At 55.1% G+C, this 22696-nt stretch overlaps 3 protein-coding genes and 1 long non-coding RNA gene across 4 annotated transcripts; 1 reads left to right on the top strand and 3 right to left on the bottom strand.

Moving 5' to 3' along the window:
- Positions 1 to 676: 676 nt before the first annotated feature.
- On the bottom strand, positions 677 to 1258 carry LOC135191994 (uncharacterized). The gene is made up of 2 exons (XR_010308887.1): positions 1223 to 1258; positions 677 to 1106 (listed from the first exon to the last, which is right to left on the bottom strand). It is a non-coding gene; the product is annotated as an uncharacterized LOC135191994 (long non-coding RNA).
- A 231-nt stretch (positions 1259 to 1489) lies between these two features.
- On the bottom strand, positions 1490 to 3875 carry FAM32A (family with sequence similarity 32 member A). The gene is made up of 4 exons (XM_064174744.1): positions 3760 to 3875; positions 3388 to 3526; positions 3202 to 3255; positions 1490 to 1730 (listed from the first exon to the last, which is right to left on the bottom strand). The coding sequence occupies exons 1-4, from the start codon at positions 3834 to 3836 to the stop codon at positions 1662 to 1664; spliced, it is 339 nt and encodes a 112-aa protein (XP_064030814.1). The 5' UTR covers positions 3837 to 3875; the 3' UTR covers positions 1490 to 1661.
- On the top strand, positions 3522 to 11397 carry CIB3 (calcium and integrin binding family member 3). The gene is made up of 6 exons (XM_064174746.1): positions 3522 to 3572; positions 5844 to 5878; positions 6780 to 6891; positions 7975 to 8122; positions 9509 to 9707; positions 10769 to 11397. The coding sequence occupies exons 3-6, from the start codon at positions 6877 to 6879 to the stop codon at positions 10788 to 10790; spliced, it is 384 nt and encodes a 127-aa protein (XP_064030816.1). The 5' UTR covers positions 3522 to 3572; positions 5844 to 5878; positions 6780 to 6876; the 3' UTR covers positions 10791 to 11397.
- A 3240-nt stretch (positions 11398 to 14637) lies between these two features.
- On the bottom strand, positions 14638 to 22522 carry RAB8A (RAB8A, member RAS oncogene family). Its single transcript, XM_064174745.1, has 8 exons — positions 22393 to 22522; positions 21797 to 21857; positions 21538 to 21598; positions 20428 to 20505; positions 19358 to 19447; positions 18325 to 18390; positions 17137 to 17187; positions 14638 to 15812 (listed from the first exon to the last, which is right to left on the bottom strand). Exons 1-8 carry the CDS (start codon positions 22514 to 22516, stop codon positions 15720 to 15722), a joined length of 624 nt encoding a protein of 207 aa, XP_064030815.1. The 5' UTR covers positions 22517 to 22522; the 3' UTR covers positions 14638 to 15719.
- Between the last annotated feature and the right edge of the window lie 174 nt (positions 22523 to 22696).

The raw sequence follows: 22696 nt of genomic DNA, 5'->3' as shown, positions 1-22696 counted from the left end.
GAGACCTTGAGCACAGCCCTACGAGGAGAGGCTGAGGGAGCTGGGATTGGTTAGCCTGGAGAAGAGGAGGCTCAGGGGAGACCTCATTGCTGTCTGCAACTACCTGAGGGGAGGTTGTGGCCAGGAGGAGGTTGCTCTCTTCTCTCAGGTGGCCAGCACCAGAACAAGAGGACACAGCCTCAGGCTGCACCAGGGGAGATTTAGGCTGGAGGTGAGGAGAAAGTTCTTCCCTGAGAGAGTCATTGGACACTGGAATGGGCTGCCCGGGGAGGTGGTGGAGTCGCCGTCCCTGGAGCTGTTCAAGGCAGGACTGGACGTGGCACTTGGTGCCATGGTCTGGCCTTGAGCTCTGTGCTAAAGGCTTGGACTTGATGAGCTGTGAGGTCTCTTCCAGCCTTGGTGACACTGTGACACTGTGACACTGTGATACTGTGGATGCAGCCGCTGGGGGGAGGTTTGGCCGGGCTGGGCTGAGCACTTAGAACCCAACCAGCAAGAGCAGAGGGACAATGCTCAGGTGTGAGAAGAGTATTTGGGGCTTAAGAGGCACGTTTGAATCGTTAAGAAACAAAGGGAGTGAGCACTCTACCGGCAGGCACAGCACAGCCACGCAAACGGCTCGGCCAGGGCACAGCTCCTGGCTCGGTAGGTAACTCAGCACCGAAAGAAGCAAGGATGAAAGCAGCGTTTTAATGAGTTACATCGCGGTCGTTACAAGTGACAGCAAAGCCACACCCCCGAAACACGCCAGAGAGGCGCTCTGCCCTTCCTAACGCTCACAAGTGAAGCTTAGGCTGTGTGAGACCCCCAGGCTCTCAGAGGGGGTTAGCATCAAAACAAGTACAGGAAGGTTTCTCATCTGGAGTTTGGCCTTAATCTCGCTTTAAGCACTAAAAATCGCAGCCTCACCTCCCCTCCACCTCCATAAATGAGAGCTCAGCCTCCTTCCACCTCCATAAATGAGAGCTCAGCTTCCCTCCACCTCCAGAAATGAGAGCTCAGCCTCCCTCCACCTCCAGAAATGAGAGCTCAGCCTCCCTCCACCTCCAGAAATGAGAGCTCAGCCTCCCTCCACCTCCAGAAATGAGAGCTCAGCCTCCCTCCACCTCCATAGAGTTCACCCCCCTCCACCTCCAGAAATGAGAGCTCAGCCTCCCTCCAACTCCATAAATGAGAGCTCACCTTCCTTCCACCTCCATAGAGAGAGCTCACCCCCCTCCACCTCCAGAAATGAGAGCTCAGCCTCCTTCCACCTCCATAGAGAGCTCACCCCCCTCCACCTCCAGAAATGAGAGCTCAGCCTCCTTCCACCTCCATAGAGAGCTCACCCCCCTCCACCTCCAGAAATGAGAGCTCAGCCTCCTTCCACCTCCATAGAGAGCTCACCCCCCTCCACCTCCAGAAATGAGAGCTCAGCCTCCTTCCACCTCCATAGAGAGCTCACCCCCCTCCACCTCCACAAATGAGAGCTCAGCAGCCACACAGAAACTTTGTTGACTATTTGGTTTTAAAGAAATAAAGAGGTGAAACAAACCAGTACAAAGCTGTAAACACTCAGAAGGTAAATCAAACTGCACCGAGAGCACAGAGCTGGAGATGGCAGCGCAGTGCAGCACGGACATAACCCGAGCCCTGATCCAAAGCCCCAGAGAGCAGTCCCTTCACTTCGTCCAGCTGACTTTAGGAATGTCATAATGCTCAGTCAGGGTATCCAAGTGCCTGTTGAAGTCCTAGGGGAGAGAAGGGGAAAGGAGATGTTTAGTGTTTGCTGCTTCCATGGCTGCTGCTCAGCCACCAGCCCCTCTGCCTCCCTGCTCCTGTTGTTTCACGGAGGCCAAACAGTTCCTCTGCTGCAGGAAGGCTGCGTGAGAAATGTCTGCTTGATCTGATCACATCGTGGCAAGAGCCCACAGACAGGGAGGAAGGGGGGGGGGTTGAATGGGGCTGCACTCCTCCTTGCACAGCCATCACAAGAGTATAGGGGACACAGTCTCAAGTTGTGCCGGGGTAGGAGGTCATAAGGCTGGGGCTGGGCTGTGCCCAGCGACAGGACCAGGGGCAAGAGGCACAAAGTAGAACAAAAGGAGGTTTCACTTGAACTGCTGGGGGAGGTTCAGGCTGGATGCTAGGAGGAAGTTGTTGGCAGAGAGAGTGATTGGCATTGGAATGGGCTGCCCAGGGAGGTGGTGGAGTGGCTGTGCCTGGAGGTGTGCAAGAAAAGACTGGATAAGGCACTCAGTGCCATGGTCTGGTTGACTGGATAAGGCTGGGTGATAGGTTGGAGTGGATGATCTTGGAGCTCTCTTCCAAACTGGCTGATTCTATGATTCTATGCACTTGGCTTAGGATAACAGCAATAAATAACTAGAAACTAGAAAGGTTGGTGGAGGAGGGAGGCAGGTGGAAGAGACAGCCTTTGGCATGAGCAAACAGAGGAAGAGTCATAGAATCATAGAATCAAGCAGGTTGGAAGAGACCTCCAAGATCATCCAGTCCAACCTATCCCCCAGCCCTATCCAACCAACCAGACCATGGCACTAAGTGCCTCATCCAGGCTTTTCTTGAAGACCCCCAGGGACGGTGCCTCCACCACCTCCCTGGGCAGCCCATTCCAATGCCAATCACTCTCTCTGGGAAGAACTTCCTCCTATCATCCAGCCTAGACCTACCCTGGCACAACTTGAGACTGTGTCCCCTTGTTCTATTGCTGGTTACCTGGGAGAAGAGGCCACCCCCCACCTGGCTGCAATGCCCCTTCAGGTAGTTGTAGACAGTAATAAGATCACCCCTGAGCCTCCTCTTCTCCAGGCTAAACAAAGGACACTCCTAGTTTGGAGTTCATGGAAAGGACACTTGAGGCAGACCCCTTACTTCATCACTGCAGACCACCAGAGGGACCACCGGATAAAAAGAGACCTGCGTGGAAGAGACACCTCCCATTCTTAGATCTGATAAGGAAAACCCAACCTGTTCTCAGCGTTAGCAATGATTCTGTGATAGAATAGGGCATAAAAAGAGACCACTGACAACAAAGGCTGTTGCATGAGGACAGGGCAGAGCCTCCCCGCCCACCCAGGCTGGATCCCTGCGGCTCTATTAAAGCCTTACAGTGCACGGACGCAAGGTTATGGCTGCGGTTTAGGACAGCTGCGTGCTGAGAAGCACGAACCAGCCGCAGCCAAAGGAGCTGCCCCGGCTCACCTCCACTCGCTGCTTGTGGGTTTTGGAGGCTTTCTTCAGGATCCTTTCCATTTGCTGCAGGAAGACACAAGAGGGACTCGGTGACTTCCAGCGCTCGCAGCCCCTCAAGGGCCGCCTCTCGGTTTGGGGCTGTATTAGCGCCGCCGGAGCCCCGCAAGGGATGCGCTGCGGCAGGGCAGCCCTTACCCGCTTCTCCTGCATCTTCTCGTAGGCCACCTGCGCCGGGGTCCGCTTGTCCAGGCCGCGCTTCTTCTCCTCCTCCTGCTTCTTGCTGCTCACGATCTGCTCCAGGATCTGAGCCTTCTCCTTCGCCTTCTTCTTCTTCCTGCGGGCAGACGGCGGTCAGGGCCCGCTGCGGGCTGCCCTTCCCGGTGTGTGTCCCCCCCGGCCCCGGTTCTCTCTCCTTACCACTTGCCGGCTCCCACGGCCCCGCCGCTGCCCTTCCCGGTGTGTGTGTCCCCCGGCCCCGGTTCTCTCCCCTTACCGCTTGCCGGCTCCCACGGCCCCGCCGCTGCCCTTCCCGGTGTGTCCCCCCCGGCCCCGGTTCTCTCTCCTTACCGCTTGCCGGCTCCCACGGCCCCGCCGCTGCCCTTCAGCCGCAGCGGTCCGCGCTGCACCGCCTCGTAATCCGCCATGGCTCTGCCGCCGCCGCTCCTGCGGCGCCCCCTGGCGGCACGGCGGGACCGCGGCACCGGGCACCGGCCTGGCCTCTGCCTCTCAGAGGGGCACAGCTCCGAGCCCGCACAGAGAGGGATTGGCATTGGAATGGGCTGCCCGCGGCGGCGGTGGAGTCATCGTCCCCGGAGGGGTCTAACGGGAGGCTGCAGAGGGCACTTAGTGCCAGGGTTTGGTGCTGGGTTGGACTCCGTGACCCTGGAGGGCGTTTCGCGGCACGGTGTGGGTTGGAAGCTTTGGAGCTCATCCAGTCCAACCCCCCCTGCTCCAGCAGGGCACCCACAGCCCTGCCAGGAGAGGCTGAGGGAGCTGGGGGGGTGCAGCCTGCAGCAGAGGAGGCTCAGGGCAGAGCTGATTGCTGCCTGCAGCTGCCTGCAGGGAGGCTGTAGCCAGGTGGGGTTGGGCTCTGCTGCCAGGCAGCCAGGGACAGAACGAGGGGACCCAGGCTGAAGCTGTGCCAGGGCAGGCTCAGGCTGGATGTGAGGAGGAAGTTGTTGGCAGAGAGAGTGATTGGCACTGGAATGGGCTGCCCAGGGAGGTGGTGGAGTGGCTGTGCCTGGAGGTGTTGAAGAGGAGTCTGCATGGGCCACTTAGTGCCATGGGGCAGTGGATTAGAAAGGTTAGGTGCCAGGCTGGGCTCCATGATCCTAGAAGCCTTGGGCTGCCAGCTTGGCCAAGAGTTTGCTACAGCAGACAGTGTCAGAGGCTCTGCTGAAGCCCAGGTAGACGACAGCCAGAGCCGTGGTGGGGAGGGCAGCTCCCAAGCCACCAGAACACAGCATCCCTGAGCCCTGCCTGCTGCTCCAGAGCCACCAGAAGCTGTCCGTTTGTTGGGCTAAATGGTGTAACCTGAGCCTTTGCTGTGCACACAGGAGACAGGTGAGTGATGCTGGACAGGAGCCTGAAGCAGCCAGGCTGGGGGCTGGATGAAATGCTCCTGTTCTGATGCTTTGCAGCCTGCTGAGCAGGGGGGGAGGTTACCTGATCCCCTGCTCTACCTGCAGCTCATTGTTGCAGCCTTTAATAACTTGGGTATCAGACCTCCTATAAAGGTGCCTCGGAGGGGGTGGGGTGAGGTGGCAGAGAGGGATGGGAAGAGTCAGCACTGGGAGGCAGAAATGGGCAACAAGCAAACCGTTTTCACTCCGGAGCAGCTGGATGCATATCAGGTATAAACCAAAGCAAGTGGTTGGTCAGGATGGGACTCAGGACAGCAGTGAGGGCTGGGTTTAGATCAGCTCTTTAAGAGTTGGCTAAGTAGGGTAGGACTAAATTACAGCAAAGATCTCAGTGAGGTTGTTTGATTCTCCCAGGCTTAGAAAAGTGCTGCATCCAGTTCTGGATTACAGGAGGGCTGTGGAGGTGCTGGAGAGTGTCCAGAGCAGGGCCAGGAGGATGCTCAGAGGCTGCAGCAGCTCTGCTGTGAGCACAGACTGAAAGAGTTGGGGCTGTGCAGGCTGGAGCAGAGGAGGCTCCCAGGGGACCTTCTGGTGGCCTGCCAGCATCTGAAGGGGACTCCAGAAAAGCTGGGGAGGGACTTTTGAGGCTGTGAGGGAGTGGCAGGAGTGGGGGGAATGGAGCAAAGCTGGAGGTGGGGAGAGTGAGGCTGGAGGTGAGGAGGAAGTTGTTGAGCAGGAGAGTGGTGAGAGCCTGGCAGGGGTTGCCCAGGGAGGTGGTTGAGGCCCCATGGCTGGAGGTGTTTGAGGCCAGGCTGGCTGAGGCTGTGTGCAGCCTGCTCTAGGGTAGGGTGTCCCTGGGCATGGCAGGGGTTGGCACTGCCTGCTCCTTGTGGTCCCTTCCAACTCTGCCTGATTGTATGATTCTACTCCTAATTCTACACCAAAGAGTTATTAATGCTTGGCCACATCTCACAGCAGAGCTCCACTGCAGACACTGCACTGCAAAGGTTTGGGGCACTGCGTGCTGTCAGTAGTCTCTAAGTGTTGGTTTCTTCCTTGGTTTCACAGGACTGCACATTCTTCACCAGGAAAGAAATCCTGAGGTGAGTCCCAGGGGCATTTTGTGTGCCCAGCAGGGAGCTGGCGACAAAGGCAAAGCTCCAGAGGGGGTTGAGATGCTTGAAAAGAGGAATTGGATGTGGATTGACACCAAATGGAAAGCAACCTCTGAGCTTCTCTAAGGCAGAAATCCTCTCAGGTGTCTGAGAGACAGAATTATGAGCTGTGTATGAAGTCTCTGCTGGAGAGTTTATATCTGTTGATGTCTGGAAATAGATAAGGATACATTTGTGTATATATTCCAGTTGCAGACTATTATATCTCTAGAGATTTATAGATACTGCTGTCAAATGTCTGTGGGTTTGGATGCATTTGTGGTTATCTTATTTATTTCTATGTATATTTCTGTTGTGTAGGATGTGTTTGTATCTCTGTATTGGCAGTAGAGTCATAGAGTCAAGCAGGTTGGCAGAGAGCTCCAAGCTCAGCCAGCCCAACCTAGCACCTAACCTTTCTAATCCACTATCCCATGGCACTCAGTGCCCCAGCCAGGCTTGGCTTCAACACCTCCAGCCACAGCCACTCCACCACCTCCCTGGGCAGCCCATTCCAATGCCAATCACTCTCTCTGACAACAGCTTCCTCCTAACATCCAGCCTCAACCTGCCCTGGCACAGCTTGAGGCTGTGTCCCCTTGTTCTGTTGCTGCTTGCCTGGCAGCAGAGCCCAACCCCACCTGGCTACAGCCTCCCTGCAGGCAGCTGCAGGCAGCAATGAGCTCTGCCCTGAGCCTCCTCTGCTGCAGACTGCACATGACACTTAGTGCCATGGTCTGGTGATTGGGCAGGGCTGGGTGCTAGGTTGGGCTGGGTGAGCCTGGAGGTCTCTCCCAACCTGGCTGATTCTGTGGCTCTCTGATTCTCAGCCTCCCTTTCTCTGCCCCAGGCTGTTTTACAGGTACAGAGACCTGGCCCCACAGCTCGTTCCACTCGACTACACCCACGGACCAGAGGTGACACTTCCCTATCAACTCATTGGCAGCATGCCAGAGCTGAAGGTACAGAGCAAGGACCAGCAGCTGGGGTCAAGTGACATACTGCAGTTTCATCACCTACCCCTCTGGTTTTAATAATTCATCCCCTACTAATTGCTGGGAGGCTGAAACACAAAGAAATCTGGGCTGTGGAAGGTGGGGCAGGAGGGGGGAAGCCTTTCTGGAAGCTTCTAGGTGGTTCCTTGAAATTGCACAGAGGTTAAAGGAGGCTGCAGCTGTGCCTGCCCCTGACACAGCATCAGACAAGAGCTTTGTGTTTGCCAAAATGAGGCTGCAGTAAAAGTAGTCCTGCTCCAGTTGTGGCTTACGTTGGAGCCCTCAGCAGCAGAAGGAAGTTAACCTGTTGGAGATAAGCCAAAGGAGGCCACAGCAATGCTGGCAGGGCTGGAAGCCCTCTGCTGTGAGGCCAGGCTGAGAGAGTTGGGGTTGTGCAGCTCAGAGAAGAGAAGGCTCCAGGGAGACCTTCTGGTGGCCTGGCAGGAGGCTTGGACTGGATGATCTCTGTGGGTCCCTTCCAACCCCTGACATCTGTGAGCCTGTGAGGAAGGAGCCCTGTGATGCTGGCAGGCCCTGGGAGGTAGTGAGGCACAGGTGGCCTCAGCAGCCTGTCTGAGGTAGCATGGCAGAGCCACGGTGGGCACAGAGCCCCAGGAAGCAGCATATGGCCCTGAAATGAAAGCTGTGTGGCTGCAAACCAGGAACACCTGCAGGAGAGCACACAGAACAAGGGGACACAGCCTCATGTTGTGCCAGGGCAGGTTCAGGCTGGATGTTAGGAGGAAGTTGTTGACAGACAGAGTGATTGGCACTGGAATGGGCTGCCCAGGGAGGTGGTGGAGTGGCTGTGGCTGGAGGTGTTGAAGCCAAGCCTGGCTGGGGCACTTAGTGCCATGGTCTGGTGCTTGGCCAGGGCTGGGTGCTAGGCTGGGCTGGATAAGCTCTCTTCCAACCTGCTTGATTCTGTGTTTCTATGAGCTTTAAAGGTCCTTTACCACCTAAAGAAGGCATTTTGTGATTCCATGGATTCTTTCCACACTGAAAGACTTCCTGGAGGTGACCTCCCCTTGCTGCTGTCTCCACTGCCAGGACAATCCCTTCCGGCAGCGCATCGCAGAGGTCTTCTCGGCGCACGGAGATGGCAACATGACCTTAGATGACTTTCTGGACATGTTCTCAGTGCTGAGTGAAATGGCTCCCAGAGACCTGAAAGCTTATTATGCTTTCAAAATTTATGGTGAGAGACTGGAGAAGGGCTGGGGGTGGTGGGGAGGGAACCCTGCAGCTTCCCCTGGGGGTGCAAAAGGTTCCCAAGTGAGGCAACATGGAAATGCCTGCCCTGGGCCCTGGAAACAGCTGCTCCTGGTTGTCCTTTGGGCTCTCCTGGAGCTGGGGGTTAGGATTGACTGCAAAATGTGCAAGCTGAAAGGAGCTGCAGTGTGTAAGAGCTGCTAAGCTCTGCAGCTTGGAGAAGAGAAGGCTTTGAGGAGACCTTGGAGTCATCTTCCAGTATCTGAAGGGGGCTACGGGGGGGGTGGGAGGGAGTATTGACAAGGGCTTGGGATGACAGCAGGAGGAGGAGTGGGTTTGAAGTGGCAGAGGGGAGATGGAAACTGGGTGTTAGGAAGAAGTTCTTTGCAAAACTTGGTGAGACACTGGCACAGGTTGCCCAGGGAGGTTGTGGATCAGCAACTAAATGAGGCAGGGACACCCTACCCTAGAGCAGGCTGCCCACAGCCTCAGCCAGCCTGGCCTCAAGCACCTCCCTGGGCAACCCCTGCCAGGCTCTCACCACCCTCCTGCTCAACAACTTCCTCCTCACCTCCAGCCTCACTCTCCCCACCTCCACCTTTGCTCCATTCCCCCCACTCCTGACACTCCCTCACAGCCTCAAAAGTCCCTCCCCAGCTTTTTTGGAGCCCCCTTCAGATGCTGGCAGGCCACAAGAAGGTCCCCTGGGAGCCTCCTCTGCTCCAGCCTGCACAGCCCCAACTCTTTCAGTCTGTGCTCACAGCAGAGCTGCTGCAGCCTCTGAGCATCCTCCTGGCCCTGCTCTGGACACTCTCCAGCATCTCCACATCCCTCTTGTCCCAGGGGCTCCAGAACTGGATGCAGTACTCCATCACCTCCCTGGCCCTGCTGGCCACACTGCTGCTGCTGCAGCCCAGGCTCTGCTTGGCTTTCTGGGCTGCAAGTGCACACTGCTGGCTCCTGCTGAGCTTCCCCTCCAGCAGCACCCCCAGGTCCCTCTCCTCAGGGCTGCTCTCCAGCCAGGCACTGCCCAGCCTGGATTTGTGCTTGGCATTGCCTCGACCCAGATGAGGAGCAGTGCTTAGCCAGAGTGATTCCCTGCTGGCCAGCCTGTGTTTAGCCACCAGACCATGGCTGGTTACCATTTGACTGCCAATTCCCAATTGTTCCCCCTCTGGCTGAAAAGAAGAACTGGTGCCAGGCATTTTTTTTTCCCCTGTTATTGAAGTTTCAGACAATCAAAGACAGTTCAGTTGATTCCTGATTGGAGAGTTCTGCTTGGCCCTGGGGCACCAAACCTATTAGGTCTTGGCAGGGCAAGCCATGGAAAATGCTGACTTGGGTCACTCAGGATTCATTTGGCTTCCCCCAGCAGACTTTAACAACGATGACTACATCTGCAAAGCAGACCTGGAGAAGACTGTGAACAAATTAACCAGGAATGAACTTACCCCAGAAGAAGTCAACCTTGTCTGTGAGAAGGTGATTTATGAAGCTGATGCAGACAATGATGGCAAACTGTCCCTGGAGGACTTTCAGCACATGATAGTGAGAGCTCCAGATTTCCTCAGGTGAGCTTTGCTTTTCATTTGCTGTCAGTGCCTCACACGAAACTGCTCTTAGGGTTTGCTTTTTGCTGTTAGAAGGCTCTGAAGTCTGTGGTTTGCAGCTGCTCAGCACTCACAGCTTCACACAGACTGCACTGGGTTGGAAGGGACCCTTTAAAGTGCATCTTGCCCAACCCCACCCTGCACTCAGCAGGGACATCTCCAACCAGAGCAGGCTGCCCAAGGCCAAGTCAAGTCTGATTTTAAACGTCCCCAGGGATGGGGCCTCAAACACATCCCTGGATATCCTGTTCCAGTCTCTCCACACCCTCACTGTGCAGAGCTTCCTCCTGATGCCCAACTTCAATCTCTCCTGCTTCAGTTCCAAACCATTGCCCTCATCCTACCCCCACAGGCCCTTCTAAGCAGCCCCTCCCCAGCCTGCCTGTAAGCCCCTTGCAGATATTGAAATGCAGCTCTAAGGTCTCTCTGGAGCCTTTCCTTCTCCAGGCTGAACAGGCCAAATTCCTTCAGCCCCTCCCCACAGGGGAAGTTCTGCAGCCCTCTGATCATCTTTGTGGCCTCCTCTGGACCCTCTCTATGTCTGTCTTGTGGTGAGGGTCCACAGCTGGACACAGCAGTGCAGGTGAGGTCTCAGCAGAGCAGAGGGGCAGAATTCCCTCTCCCCATTGCTGGTCCAGTTGCTTTTGCAGCTTCCAGTAGAGCTGCCCACCACAAAGACTGGGAGAAGAGATGCTTGGAGAAGTGTGGAGGCTTCTTGCCTGGCTCTTTGACCCTCCCCTGTACTTCTGCCATGACAAACAGTGCTCTAATTTAAGAAGTTAATATTAGCAGTGAGGCCTCACTGATAAGCACAGACCAGCTCAATGTGCAGCAGCCTGAGGGTGCTCTCTGACTCATGTCTTAACAAAGCAGCTCTCAGATCTTGTGCTTATTGAATCCTGTTCTGAACAAGTGCTTTGCAAGACAAAAGTTCCCAGTTTGTTGCAGTCCAAGGAGGGTGGTGAATCCCCTCTGGAGAGAGGAGTGCCAGGGGAGTGACCAATCCTTCCTCTTTTGAACAGCACATTTCACATCCGAATCTGATCCCAGCTGAAGCACCTGGAGGGAAGCACTTGGGGAACCTTCAGCAACTTTCACTTCACCTCACATGACCCTTCAAGAGAGCAGTCGATGAGAGGAGCAAAGAGGACCAAGAGGTCTTGTAATGAGAGGACAAGGGGGTGATGGTTTTAGACTGGCAGAGGGGAGACTGAAACTGGTTGTTGGGAAAGGGTTGGGAAGGGTGGGGAGACACTGGCAGAGGTTGCCCAGGGAGGTTGTGGAGCACAGAAGCACAGAATGGGATCAAAGATCACATTCAGCTTCAAACCATTCCCCCCTTGGCCTGTCTCTAGCCACCCTCATGAAAAGTCTCTCTGCAGCCTCCCTGTAGGATCCCTTTGGGTACTGGCAGGCAGCTCTGAGGTTCCCCTGGAGCCTTCTCCCCTCCAGGCTGCACCCCCTCAGCTCCCTCACCCTGTCCAGTAAATCAGTTTGCTGAAGCATTCTCCCAGCCTGTCCCAGAATCCATCACAGGTCCTGAGAAGAGCACAGAGCAGAGCTCTGTTTCAGGACTGATCACAAGAAGTCAACACATTTCAAGGACAGAAGAACCCACCTCAGGTTCTTGCCTATTTTCAGACCACACACCCCCCCCCCCCCGTTTGCCACACAGGAACCATGAGACTGACAAACTCAGTTTGCAAAACTCTTCTTTTCATAAGAACTTTATTTCTGCAGTGCTCAGGGTCCTGTACAAGAGTAAAAACATCCAGACTGTAATAAACAACAGCTTTGGGCTTTGAATACAAAGAGGGTGAGGGGGGGAACAATGAGAAGTGTCTCAGAAAGCAGCTGTAAGGTGGGGAAGGTGGCAGCCAAAAGTGGGCACTCTAAAACCACAATTTACAGGCATTAAACCAAACAAAAACTCCTGGGATGCAGGAAGCTGCCTCCAAACCACAGCCCTAAAGCTCAGAGCTGAGCATGTGGCTCCCACAGAAAGGCTCCAGAGCTCCATCAAGCTTGTGCCCCCCCCCCAGGAACAGTGAGAGATGGCTGAGGGAAATAAGGCAGCCTGAAAGAACCAAACTGCACCCTCCTGTGCTGAGCAGACCTTTAGTGACCCCAGAAATGTAAGCAGGAGTCAGTCCTCACTGCTTCCCAACTCCCAGGAGCTTCCAGGACAGAGCTCATCCTCGTTGGCCATTTCCTCTCCACCACAGTCCCCCAAACACTTCATGGCCAAGAGAACAAGAAACTGGGGAAGCTTTTTGAGCATGATCACCAGCCAAAGACACCACCACCACCATCACCCCCTTGCCAGGTTTCAGCAGGCTGATCAGTAACATCTCACAGGGAAGGAGAGACCAAATACTTCTGAGCCTGACAATAATCCATAGGATTGATAAATCTGAGGCTGGAAGGAGTCTAAAGGCTCTGGTGTCAAGGGAAACGTTTCTGCTGTGCCTGGCAGCACACAGGAGCCAGGCAACAGAAGCATTCAAACAGCAGTTCCACCACTTAGGGCCAGAGAAGCTACCCAGAGGGTGAAGGCTATCAAAAAGGCTCTCAGCCAGCCTCAAAAGCAAGGTCAGCCCCAGGACAGGAGGAGACTCATCCATGCCAGGGAGGCTGTTTCTCTACAAACCAAACGTTGAACTGATTCCCCTGACACCTCAGTGGCAGCCTGACCCTGGCAAGGTGCAGCAGGCAGAGTTTGCTTCGCAGAGCTGCTGAAACCCCTCAAGTTTTGAATCATTTTTACATCCAGCTTCAGACTTTCCCCTTCCCTCCAACCCCCTATTAAAAGCAAGCTCCAAACACACACTGCAGCCACTTATGCAGCACCTCTTTTGCCATTGAGTTTTCAAACTTAAATCCCCAGAGTGGTTTTGTGATGTGATGGAAACATCAACTCCACGTTGGACTGCCCCAAGATTTCTGTCTGTAACAACATGAGGCCAAAGAGTTGAAGCTTTAAACCTTCTCCTGGTCCTACAGCTGCATTTTAGGCTTCACATTGCTCAGGCTGAATACCTGTGTGATCTGTATCCCCCCCAGAAGTGCAGTGATGGCTGCAGTCACAGTAGCTGAATGAAACTTCCTGAGATCAGGCAAGAATGTTGTCCATGGAGTAAAATCAGGCTGTGAAAGGGAATCTTGCTGGAAATTGGGTACAGAAATAGGCAACAGCCAGCAGAAGGTTGAGCAAAAGGTGTTCACCTAAGAGAGAGTCAGCTCTGGATGCTAAAGAGCAGCTCAAAGCGAGGAGTGGAAACATCAATTCCATGCTTCAAGCTTTATCCACTTGCAGCTTGATGTTTGCTTGCTCCTCTCAAGCTGAGTTATCACTTTAGACACTGGCACCAGGGCAGCCTGAGATGCCAACATAGCCTGAGCACCTCCTGCTCCACTCACCTGGAGAAGTGAGCCTGGTTCTAGTGAAGTGCAAGGCTGGGTGGGAGACAATTCACACTGCCTGAGCCAGAAACAACTCCTTAAAGAGCTCAGTTTGGTGTAGGAAAACAAAACCCAGGCCATGCCTTCATCACCTCCCCAGCTCTGCCTCTCTGATTTCTGGAAGCACAGAGTCTCCCTTCAGAGGCATCCTCACCTCCAGACATAGCTTCAACCACACTCCCTGGAAGGCTCTCCAGTAGCTTCCTGTGATGTTATCCTACATCTGTGTGCAGTGTTCACCAACTCCCCAAGCTGAGAAGCCACAAGTAAACAAACCCCCAACCACCATAAGGTTCTGGTTAGGGCAAAGCTCTGCAGATGATTTTAACCAGGAGCAGAGCTCAGTGTGTGCTCTGCAAGCTGTTAAAAGGTAACCAGAGGTTGGTAGCCTCATAAAATGCATCTTTATGAGCCAGCAAAATGCCCTTTTCTTCCACTTTTAGAGACACAGGCAACACTCCTGCTGTGCCCCACTGCCAGCTGCAGATCTGTACAGTTCAGCTCATGAATCTGACAGATCTGTAACCACAGCACCACTCAGCAGTGCTGCTTTGAGGCCACGGTTTAATACCACACAGGCTTGAAGGAAACAAAAGTGGGTGAGAAAATTAACATTCACTTCAGAATCAGTTTTAACTTGACCCTTAAGTGCAGCTGTCGACGTAAACAAAGCACAGTGAACAGTTCCAGTGAGGTGCAGGACACAGCCAGGATGTCCCCCTGGAATTAAACCACACCAGAATTCCACCACTCCACAGCAGACTGGGATGCAGCTGGCTCTTACTGGTCCTTTTGTCAGTCTGGGTCAGGCTTACAGCTTCTGAACAGAGAGCAAAGCTGCTGCCCTGGGGCTCTGGAGCAAAGCTGCTGCCCAGGAGCTCCGGAGCAAAGCAGCTGCCCAGGAGCTCCGGAGCAAAGCTGCTGCCCAGGAGCTCCGGAGCAAAGCTGCTGCCCAGGGGCTCCGGAGCAAAGCTGCTGCCCAGGAGCTCTGGAGCAAAGCTGCTGCCCAGGGGCTCCGGAGCAAAGCTGCTGCCCAGGGGCTCCGGAGCAAAGCTGCTGCCCAGGGGCTCCGGAGCAAAGCTGCTGCCCAGGGGCTCCGGAGCAAAGCTGCTGCCCAGGGGCTCCGGAGCAAAGCTGCTGCCCAGGAGCTCCGGAGCAAAGCTGCTGCCCAGGAGCTCCGGAGCAAAGCTGCTGCCCAGGGGCTCCGGAGCCAAGCAGCTGCCCAGGAGCTCCGGAGCAAAGCTGCTGCCCAGGAGCTCCACTTTTATCTACTGGAATGCAGGAGACTGCTGATAGCAATAAATACAACAGAGAACCTTTCCACTGAGGGCTAAAGATCCTTTGCACTGCTGCTGCCTGAAAGCCGAAGGGATGTGAAGGCAGCAGCCAAGCAGGTCTCACCTCGAAAAGAGTCTGTTTGCAGCAAGTGTTCAGCTGTGCAACATTTATTTGCATATGTGAGCGAGTGTGCCCGAGGAGACACAACTGGAAGCAGTGCAATACATTTTCTTGTCACCATTCCTAAGTAGCTACTACATCATGGCAGACCTGGAGCCAGCTGCAGAAGGAAAAAGCCACCCATGGTGCTGTTAGAGACTCTGGGTGGGTGCCCCTGCCTGAACCGGGGTCTGGTTCTCTAAGCACAGACTCAAGAGTGGTTGCACAGGACCCCCTGTAGCCATCATCGCTTGTTCCATGTGTCTAAAGAGGCCTCACTGTAGCCATCACCTGCTGAAACCAGGACTCAGCACCTCCTGGGAGCAGCTGGAGCATTGCATTGGGGTCAGGTCTGGCACGGATCAGGTGGCTCCTGGTGGTCAGGACCTGTTACAGTCACAGCACACTTTGGTTTTTATCAAAAATAGAGATTCCTTTCAGGAGGATTCCTTTGAAACTTCACTCCCCTCGTGGATTGTCTGCAGGAGCACAACTGAAGGCCTCACAGGCAGATCCAAGATTCTCTCTGTAGCAGCAAAGAAGCGGAGCTGCAGGAAGCTTCCTCCTACCTTCTGAAAGGTAGAGCCTCGTCCTGCTCACCTAAGCGGGGCGATGCAGTCGTTCACCAGGCCCCCTGCAGGAGGTGGGTGAGCAGCACATGTACCTCATGTGCACACTGCTGTGCTTTATTAACCTTGGCATTGAACTTTCCTTTTTGTCATCCACAACTTTAAAAACCTTTCCAAATTGGGTCCAGAACAGAAGCAAACAAAACGACCCAAGCCTGGCAAGCAAAAGTTGCTTTCAACCACAGGTCGAGGTTTGATCTGTACTCCCTCTGCTAGACAAGAAGCATGCCCCAGTGGCAAGCTGACAAGAGGTGAAGGTTTGGTTTCCATCTCCCAAAACTAAAGAGTCAGACTGGTGCTAAAAGATAAACCAATTTCTTACTCAGCTGGTCACAGAGTGACAGAGGGTTGAGAATGCTAAGTCCACAGACAGAGGAGATCTCACTCAGAACAGGCACAGTCCAGTGCAGCTCGAGCCAGGAGCTCAAGGTTAAGGCAGTGTCCCTCACAGAAGAACACAACGGAAGAAGCTGCTTTTCTTTTGCTGGTCTGGGGTGATTTTGACTCCCTGGTTGCTGCCCTGAGGGCTGTTGCCTTCCTGAGGACGCAAAGAATCTGAAGTCACTTGTTTGTACTCCACAGTTTCCTGGCATCCTTACTTCTGAGCCGTGGCATCAAGCCTGGCACGGCACAAACGCGCTGCTGGAAGCAGCAGGAGCCTTTGACTGCTGGCCTGAGCCTCACTGCAGCCTCTGTGAGCAGCCAGACAACCACATCTACAGCTACCACACACTGTGCCTCTGCCTTCTGTGAGCTCAGAGATAGCTGGGACTAAAAATAAACGACAGGATGTCTTTGGCTGCTGAAACACTCAAGAGCTGACAGCCAGACCCAGACAGCACAGCTCTGGTCACAGTGGGGGGGATGTGTGAAGGCTCAGTAAAGGCAGAATAAAACCTTCATCAGCTTCACTTCCTAAGGAGCAAACTGAGCAAACTCACTCAAATGTTTGTTGTTTTGGGCCAGGAGGATGCTCAGAGGCTGCAGCAGCTCTGCTGTGAGCACAGACTGAAAGAGTTGGGGCTGTGCAGGCTGGAGCAGAGGAGGCTCCCAGGTGACCTTCTTGTGGCCTGCCAGGACCTGAAGGGGGCTCCAAAAAAGCTGGGGAGGGACTTTTGAGGCTGTGAGGGAGTGGCAGGAGTGGGGGGAATGGAGCAAAGGTGGAGGTGGGGAGAGTGAGGCTGGAGGTGAGGAGGAAGTTGTTGAGCAGGAGAGTGGTGAGAGCCTGGCAGGGGTTGCCCAGGGAGGTGGTTGAGGCCCCATGGCTGGATGTGTTTGAGGCCAGGCTGGCTGAGGCTGTGTGCAGCCTGCTCTAGGGTAGGGTGTCCCTGGGCATGGCAGGGGGGTTGGCACTGCCTGCTCCTTGTGGTCCCTTCCAACCCTGACTGATTCTACAACAGTAGACAGGACCCAACTGCTTCTCAGGATCTTTCCACAGAAGTTCTTTCCCACCACTTCTTGACCTATTTTCAGCCACAGCAGTTTGAAGACAACTCCTGAAGCAGGAAGGGGCCTCCCCCATGTGCCTGATTTACAGGATTTCATTTGTCAGACAGCAAGGAAGGTCATGAAGCTGCTCCACCTCTGGCTCCCAACAGAGCCAGTGAAAGACAGCCTGGATCCAGAGACTCTCTCCCCTTGCAGCTAATTGCTGAGAGGCTGAGACAGCTCTTTGTAGGCCAAGGTCAGAGCCTGGCTTGTCCAGACTAAAAATTCACCCTCAGTACATCCCCCATCAAACACAACAACAAACTGTTGTTCATACACTGACACAGGAGATGCTGTTTGCCTTCTCCTGGGGGTTTTCCTCCCCCACCCCCATCCTGATTCAATCCAGTCTGGGCCAAGTCAGGGCTACTCACCAACTTCTTGTCCATTTTTGCTTTGATATCTCTTGCAAGGGTGAAAAACGCCTGTGAGAGGTAAAGCAGCAAACCTTAGCCAAGGAATAAAACAGCTCCCAAATGCTTTTTTAGCACTAAGCTGCCTCCCTGGGTTTCTGCAGATGCTGAACTGGTGAAGAACATCAAAGTTTGGGGTCATTTTTTTCCCCACTTCAGGTTTTAATGCTCTGTTTCTAAGCTCCTTCCTGAACCTGAAACCACAGCAGCACAGGGCACCCGGAGTGGGGCACTGCCAGGGCTCAACAGTGAGGAAACAGCAGCAGTTGTCGACCACCTTATGGAAGGTGGAGACACAGGGGGAGGTTTCCAGGGTGCTGCTCTAACACAGCTGGCTCTGCTCTGCTCTGAGGTGAGGAGCTGACCTGCTGGAAAGCAGCTGTGGTGTCCAGGTGGACAACAGAATGGTCAGAAGCCAGCAATGAGTCCTTGTGGCCAAGAAGGCAAATGGAATCCTGGGGTGCATCAAAAGTGGGGCCAGTAGGTTGAGAGAGGTTCTCCACCTCATCTTCTCTGCCCTGCTGAGGTTCCACCTGGAGCACTCTGGCCAGTTCTGGGCTCCCTGGTTCAAGGTGGGCAGGGACTTGCTGGAGAGGGCACAGCAAAAAGCCATGAAGATGATGAGGGGACTGGAAAACCTCTTATGAAGCAGTGCTGAGGGACCTGGGGGGATGTGGCCTGGAGAAGGCTGAGGGTGGATCTTATCAATGCATGAAGGGAGTTACAGGGTGGGTGTCAGGATGGGCCAGGCTTTGTCAGTGGTGCCCAGCAACGGGACAAGGAGTAAGGGGCACAAACCTGACCAGAAGTTCCATCCAAACACAAATAACTTCCTTAACTGAAGGGTGCTGGAGTCCTGGAGCAGGCTGCTTGGAGAGGTGGTGGAGTCTCCATCTCTGGAGGCATTCCAACCCATCTGGACACTGCAAACCCTGGGCAAGCTGCTGTGGCTGCCCCTGCTTTAGCAAGGAGGTTGGACTGGATGATCTGCAGAGCTCCTTTCCAACCCCTATCGTTGTGTGACTCTCAGAACACAGGGACATGGCCCTGGACAACACTTCTGCAGCACCTAACCCCCAAGCTCTGCAGCCAGCAGCAGGGCTGAGTGCCCCCAGCCCTTGTGTGCCCCGAGGGGAGCTCAGTACTTACATTCTCTATGTTTATGTTCGCTTTGGCGCTGGTCTCCATGAATTTAATCCCAAAGCTGGCAGCAAGCTGCACAAAAGCAGGTTTGGTGTTAGCTGGGTAATGGTGGGGAGCTGCTCTAATCAGAACACATTGGCCCTATCCCCCACAGCAGCTTGGGGACTGAGTCCAGCAGAACCACGTGAAGGACTCAGGAGTTAAATCTCTCTCCTAGCAGCATCTGCCTGGGCCATGCCCCTGAGCTGGACACAGGGGTGGGAGACTGTCATCAAGGTTTATAAATACCTGAGGGCCAAGAGGGAGGGGACAAACTCTTCTCACTTGCACCCTGTGATGGGACAAGGGGCAAGGGGTATGAACTACAGCACACCAAGTTCCACTTCAACATGAGGGAGAACTTCTTCACTGTGAGAGCACTGGTACAAGCTGCCCAGAGAGGTTGTGGAGTCTCCTTCTCTGGAGACTTTCAAGCCCTATCTGGATGCCTTCCTGTGTGCCCTGAGCTGGATGGTTTGGTCCTGCTCTGGCAGGGGGGCTGGACTCAATGATCTATGGAGGTCCCTTCCAACCCCTGACATCTGTGATCTGTGTTCTGCTGGTCACACCCTGCACACATTTCAATCCACTCCTCTGCCTTCTAAACCCTTTCCTTGCAGAGCTTACCTGGGCAGTCTTGTGGTATCTGCAGGGCACCTTCCCTGCCTTGACTAGGCAAGAGCTGCCACCAGAGCAGCCAACTCCCCCTACCTTGGCTTGGTGGCTTTCAGCCAAAAAGGAGGCAGTTCCCAAATGCCAGACCCCAGCAGCTCTTTCCTGCCTTTTTCTAAGACAAAGTCCAGCTCTGGCTTTGCACTCAACACATCCTGACCCAGTCAGCAGATTCAGCTTTCTGCCAGAGTGAGGAAAGGTACAGCCTGGGACACCTTCCACAGCTCTGCTCAGAGACAGCACCCAAAGCAAGGGGAAGAGTGCCCAATGCCTCCATGGGACCCTGTGAGGTCCAAGTTAACAACTGCATGCACTCTCCAGCACTTACCCTCTCCCCTTGCTCTCTGGACACCTGCCTCTTGTCGTTTGCATCACATTTGTTCCCAAGGATCATTTTTTCCACGTCTGGTGAGGCATGCTGAGACAGAGAGAGAGAGCAAGGAAAGGGCTTTGCTCAGGTGGTTTGACACAAACATTACCCAAGATGAGGCACACAACCTTCTGCTCTGCACTGGGGAGACCCCACCTGGAGTACTGCATCCAGTTCTGGAGCCCCTGGGACAAGAGGGATGTGGAGGTGCTGGAAGGTGTCCAGAGAAGGACCATGAGGATGAGCAGAGGGCTGGAGCTGCTCTGCTGGGAGCAGAGACTGAGGCAGTTGGGGCTGTGCAGGCTGGAGAGGAGAAGGCTCCCAGAGGACCTTCCTGTGGCTTTGCAGTATCTTAAGGGGGCTAAAAGAAAGCTGGGGAGGGACTTTTGAGGCTGTCAGGGAGTGACAGGACTGGGGGGAATGCAGCAAAGCTGGAGGTGGGCAGATTCAGAGTGGATATTAGAAAGAAGTCCTTCACCAAGAGGGTGGTGAGAGCCTGGCAGGGGTTGCCCAGGGAGGTGTTGGAAGCCTCATGCCTAGAAGTGTTTAAGGTCAGGCTGGCTGAGGCTGTGGGCAGCCTGATCTAGTGTGAGGTGTCCCTGGGCATGGCAGGGGGGTTGGAACTGGCTGCTCCTTGTGGTCCCTTCCAACCCTGACTGATTCTATGCAGAAGCTGGTCCTGAGCATCCCCCACAGCTTTACAGGCTCCCCCACACCCTTCAGCCCAGCCAGCATCCTGCACAAGCACAGCTCTTGGGTCACTTTTGGTGGTGGAAACCTCATCTGCCAGGCTCCTCACCAGTGGGAGGGCTGCAGCCCACACTGCTGGCTCTGATCTCACCATAACCACAGCCTCCCAGTGGGTACTGGCCCAGTTTCAACCCATTTCATGCTCCAAGCAACCTTCAGCACATGAATTCCAGAGAAACTGAACACTTCTAAAGCCTTTGGGACAACTTTTGAGGGGAAGGAAGCAGCATCTTGAGCCTTCAGTTAAGTACACAAACAAACCAACCAACCAAAGTTACCTCTTCAATATTCCTGACCCAGTTCCGAATGTTTTCAAAGGATTTTTCATTGGTGATGTCATAAACCAACATGATGCCCTGGAGAACAAGAGGAGACAGAAAGGTTCAGCTGGAGGAAGAAAGCCTTGACAGTGAGGGTGGTGAGGCACTGGCACAGGCTGCCCAGGGAGGTTGTGGAGCACAGAAGCACCCACCAAGATCACGTTGGGTGCTTCTGTGCTCCACAACCTCCCTGGATGTGTTCAGCACCAGGTTGGATGAGACCTTGAGCAACCTGTTCTCAGTGGGAGGTGTCCCTGCCCATGGAGCTGGATGATCTTGAGGTCCCCTTCCAACCAAAACCATCCCATGAATCTATGAACTTAACAAAGACCTGGTTCTCAGCTTCCTGTGACAGCCAACTGGCGTCTGCTGGGTGTGACTGAGAGAGTGACTGGCATTGGAATGGGCTGCCCAGGGAGGTGGTGGAGTGCCCATCCCTGGAGGTGTTCAAGCAATGACTGCATGGAGCACTTAGTGCCATGGTCTGGTTGATTAGAATCAACCAGGTTGGAAGGTGACCTCCAAGATCATCCAGTCCAATCTATCACCTGCCCCTATCTAATCAACTAGACCATGGCACTGAGAGCCTCATCCAGTTTGGAGGTCTCTTCCAACTAGACCATGGCACTGAGAGCCTCATCCAGTTTGGAGGTCTCTTCCAACTAGACCATGGCACTGAGAGCCTCATCCAGTTTGGAGGTCTCCTTCAACTAGACCATGGCACTGAGAGCCTCATCCAGTTTGGAGGTCTCTTTCAACTAGACCATGGCACTGAGAGCCTCATCCAGTTTGGAGGTCTCTTTCAACTAGACCATGGCACTGAGTGCCTCACCCAGTTTGGAGGTCTCTTCCAACCTGGCTGATTCTATGACAAGGGGTGTGGGGAGCAGGGCTCAGGCAAAAGCCATCACAGGACCTCCTGCTGTCCCAGCACAACTCCAGCACTGCCTCAAACAGTGCTGCCCTTGTAAATATTTAGCCAGGCTAAGTCCAGAGGCTGGCAGGCAGCGGTGTGTGTGCCCCACACTCATCCCCTGCAGGCTGGCACTGCCGGGGGCAGGCTCCTACCATGGCTCCCCGGTAGTAGGCAGTGGTGATGGTCCGGAACCGCTCCTGCCCCGCCGTGTCCCTGCAAGGCAAACGCAGAGGCTCATGCAAACCACCGACACCACCGCGCTCCACTTCTAACTCAGTCGAGCTGAATCAGCCTCTCGGTGCCCTGGGACCGCTCTTTAGTTCCTGAGGTGTAGCAAACCGATGAAAGACCGAAGGATGTCACCCCCCCAGCCCCGACAGGCACCCGGCGAGCACAGAAGCGAACTCTTACCATATCTGTAGCTTAATTCTTTTGCCGTCCAGCTCTATAGTCCTGATCTTAAAATCGATACCTGAAAGGGAAAGCAGCTGCGTTACTTCGAGCCTCTGCCGGTAACCAAACGAACGCTTTCCCCTTACTCTAACTCGCCCGCTCGGATTCTGCCTCACCCCCAGCTCAGCCGGCGAAGGAGTGCGTTCGGCTCACACGCAGCAGCAAAGCCCACGGACCCGACCCGCATCTCCAGAGGTCACTTCCAGCCCTTATCATTCTGTGACCCACACACGGCGGCAGCGGCCCCAGGCTGCCTCCCCGCAGGGCAGCAGGCAGGAAATCAACGCTCCAGAATGGGAGGCTCAGTACCGGGCTGGTGACCCCTCCCGAACCAGGCACGGAGACCCAGCAGCAGCCAGAGCCCCCCGCGGCCGCAGCGAACCCGCTCCCTCCGCTCCCGTGTCCCGTCGGTCGCCGCCAAACTCCTCCGGGCGCGGAGCTGGAGCCGCTCCCGGGCGCGGGGCCGGAGCCGCCGTCCGCGCCAAGCGGGACCCCCGGCCGGCAGGGCCCGGCTGGGCTGGGCTGGCGGTGCCGGAGCCCCGGGCGGCTCTCACCGATGGTGGAGATGAAGGTGGCGTTGAAGGCGTCCTCGGAGAAGCGGAAGAGAGCGCAGGTCTTCCCCACGCCCGAGTCGCCGATCAGCAGCAGCTTGAACAGATAGTCGTACGTCTTCGCCATGTTCGCGGGCACCGCCCCTCCCGCCCCCCGCGCCGCCTCATGGGCCGCGCCCGCCGCCCATCACCGCCCGCGCCGCGCTGATTGGTTGGCGATGGCGCGCGTCACTCGGAGCCCGCCAGGAAGCGCACGGAGCCGGCGTCCCATTGGTCGGTGGCCTCGGCCGGGGTGTGAGCGGCGGCG

Source organism: Pogoniulus pusillus, chromosome 41 (assembly GCF_015220805.1).
Source record: "Pogoniulus pusillus isolate bPogPus1 chromosome 41, bPogPus1.pri, whole genome shotgun sequence".
Classification (NCBI taxonomy): Eukaryota; Metazoa; Chordata; class Aves; order Piciformes; family Lybiidae; genus Pogoniulus; species Pogoniulus pusillus.
The sequence above is the reverse complement of the archived record's forward strand: the minus strand, read 5'-3'. Positions and strand labels throughout refer to the sequence as shown.

What these genes read in the sequence shown, in the direction of transcription:
- FAM32A (XM_064174744.1), bottom strand. Translation starts at nt 3,836, where the DNA reads ATGGCGGATTACGAGGCGGTGCAGCGCGGACCGCTGCGGCTGAAGGGC. An exon ending in AGAAGATGCAGGAGAAGCGG is followed by an intron (nt 3,256 to 3,387) that starts GTAAGGGCTGCC and finishes GTCTTCCTGCAG; the next exon opens with CAAATGGAAAGGATCCTGAA. An exon ending in CCCACAAGCAGCGAGTGGAG is followed by an intron (nt 1,731 to 3,201) that starts GTGAGCCGGGGC and finishes TCTCTCCCCTAG; the next exon opens with GACTTCAACAGGCACTTGGA.
- CIB3 (XM_064174746.1), top strand. An exon ending in TTATGCTTTCAAAATTTATG is followed by an intron (nt 8,123 to 9,508) that starts GTGAGAGACTGG and finishes GGCTTCCCCCAG; the next exon opens with CAGACTTTAACAACGATGAC. An exon ending in AGAGCTCCAGATTTCCTCAG is followed by an intron (nt 9,708 to 10,768) that starts GTGAGCTTTGCT and finishes TCTTTTGAACAG; the next exon opens with CACATTTCACATCCGAATCT.
- RAB8A (XM_064174745.1), bottom strand. Translation starts at nt 22,516, where the DNA reads ATGGCGAAGACGTACGACTATCTGTTCAAGCTGCTGCTGATCGGCGAC. An exon ending in AGAATTAAGCTACAGATATG is followed by an intron (nt 21,599 to 21,796) that starts GTAAGAGTTCGC and finishes TTTGCCTTGCAG; the next exon opens with GGACACGGCGGGGCAGGAGC. An exon ending in CGAACATAAACATAGAGAAT is followed by an intron (nt 17,188 to 18,324) that starts GTAAGTACTGAG and finishes TACCTCTCACAG; the next exon opens with GCGTTTTTCACCCTTGCAAG.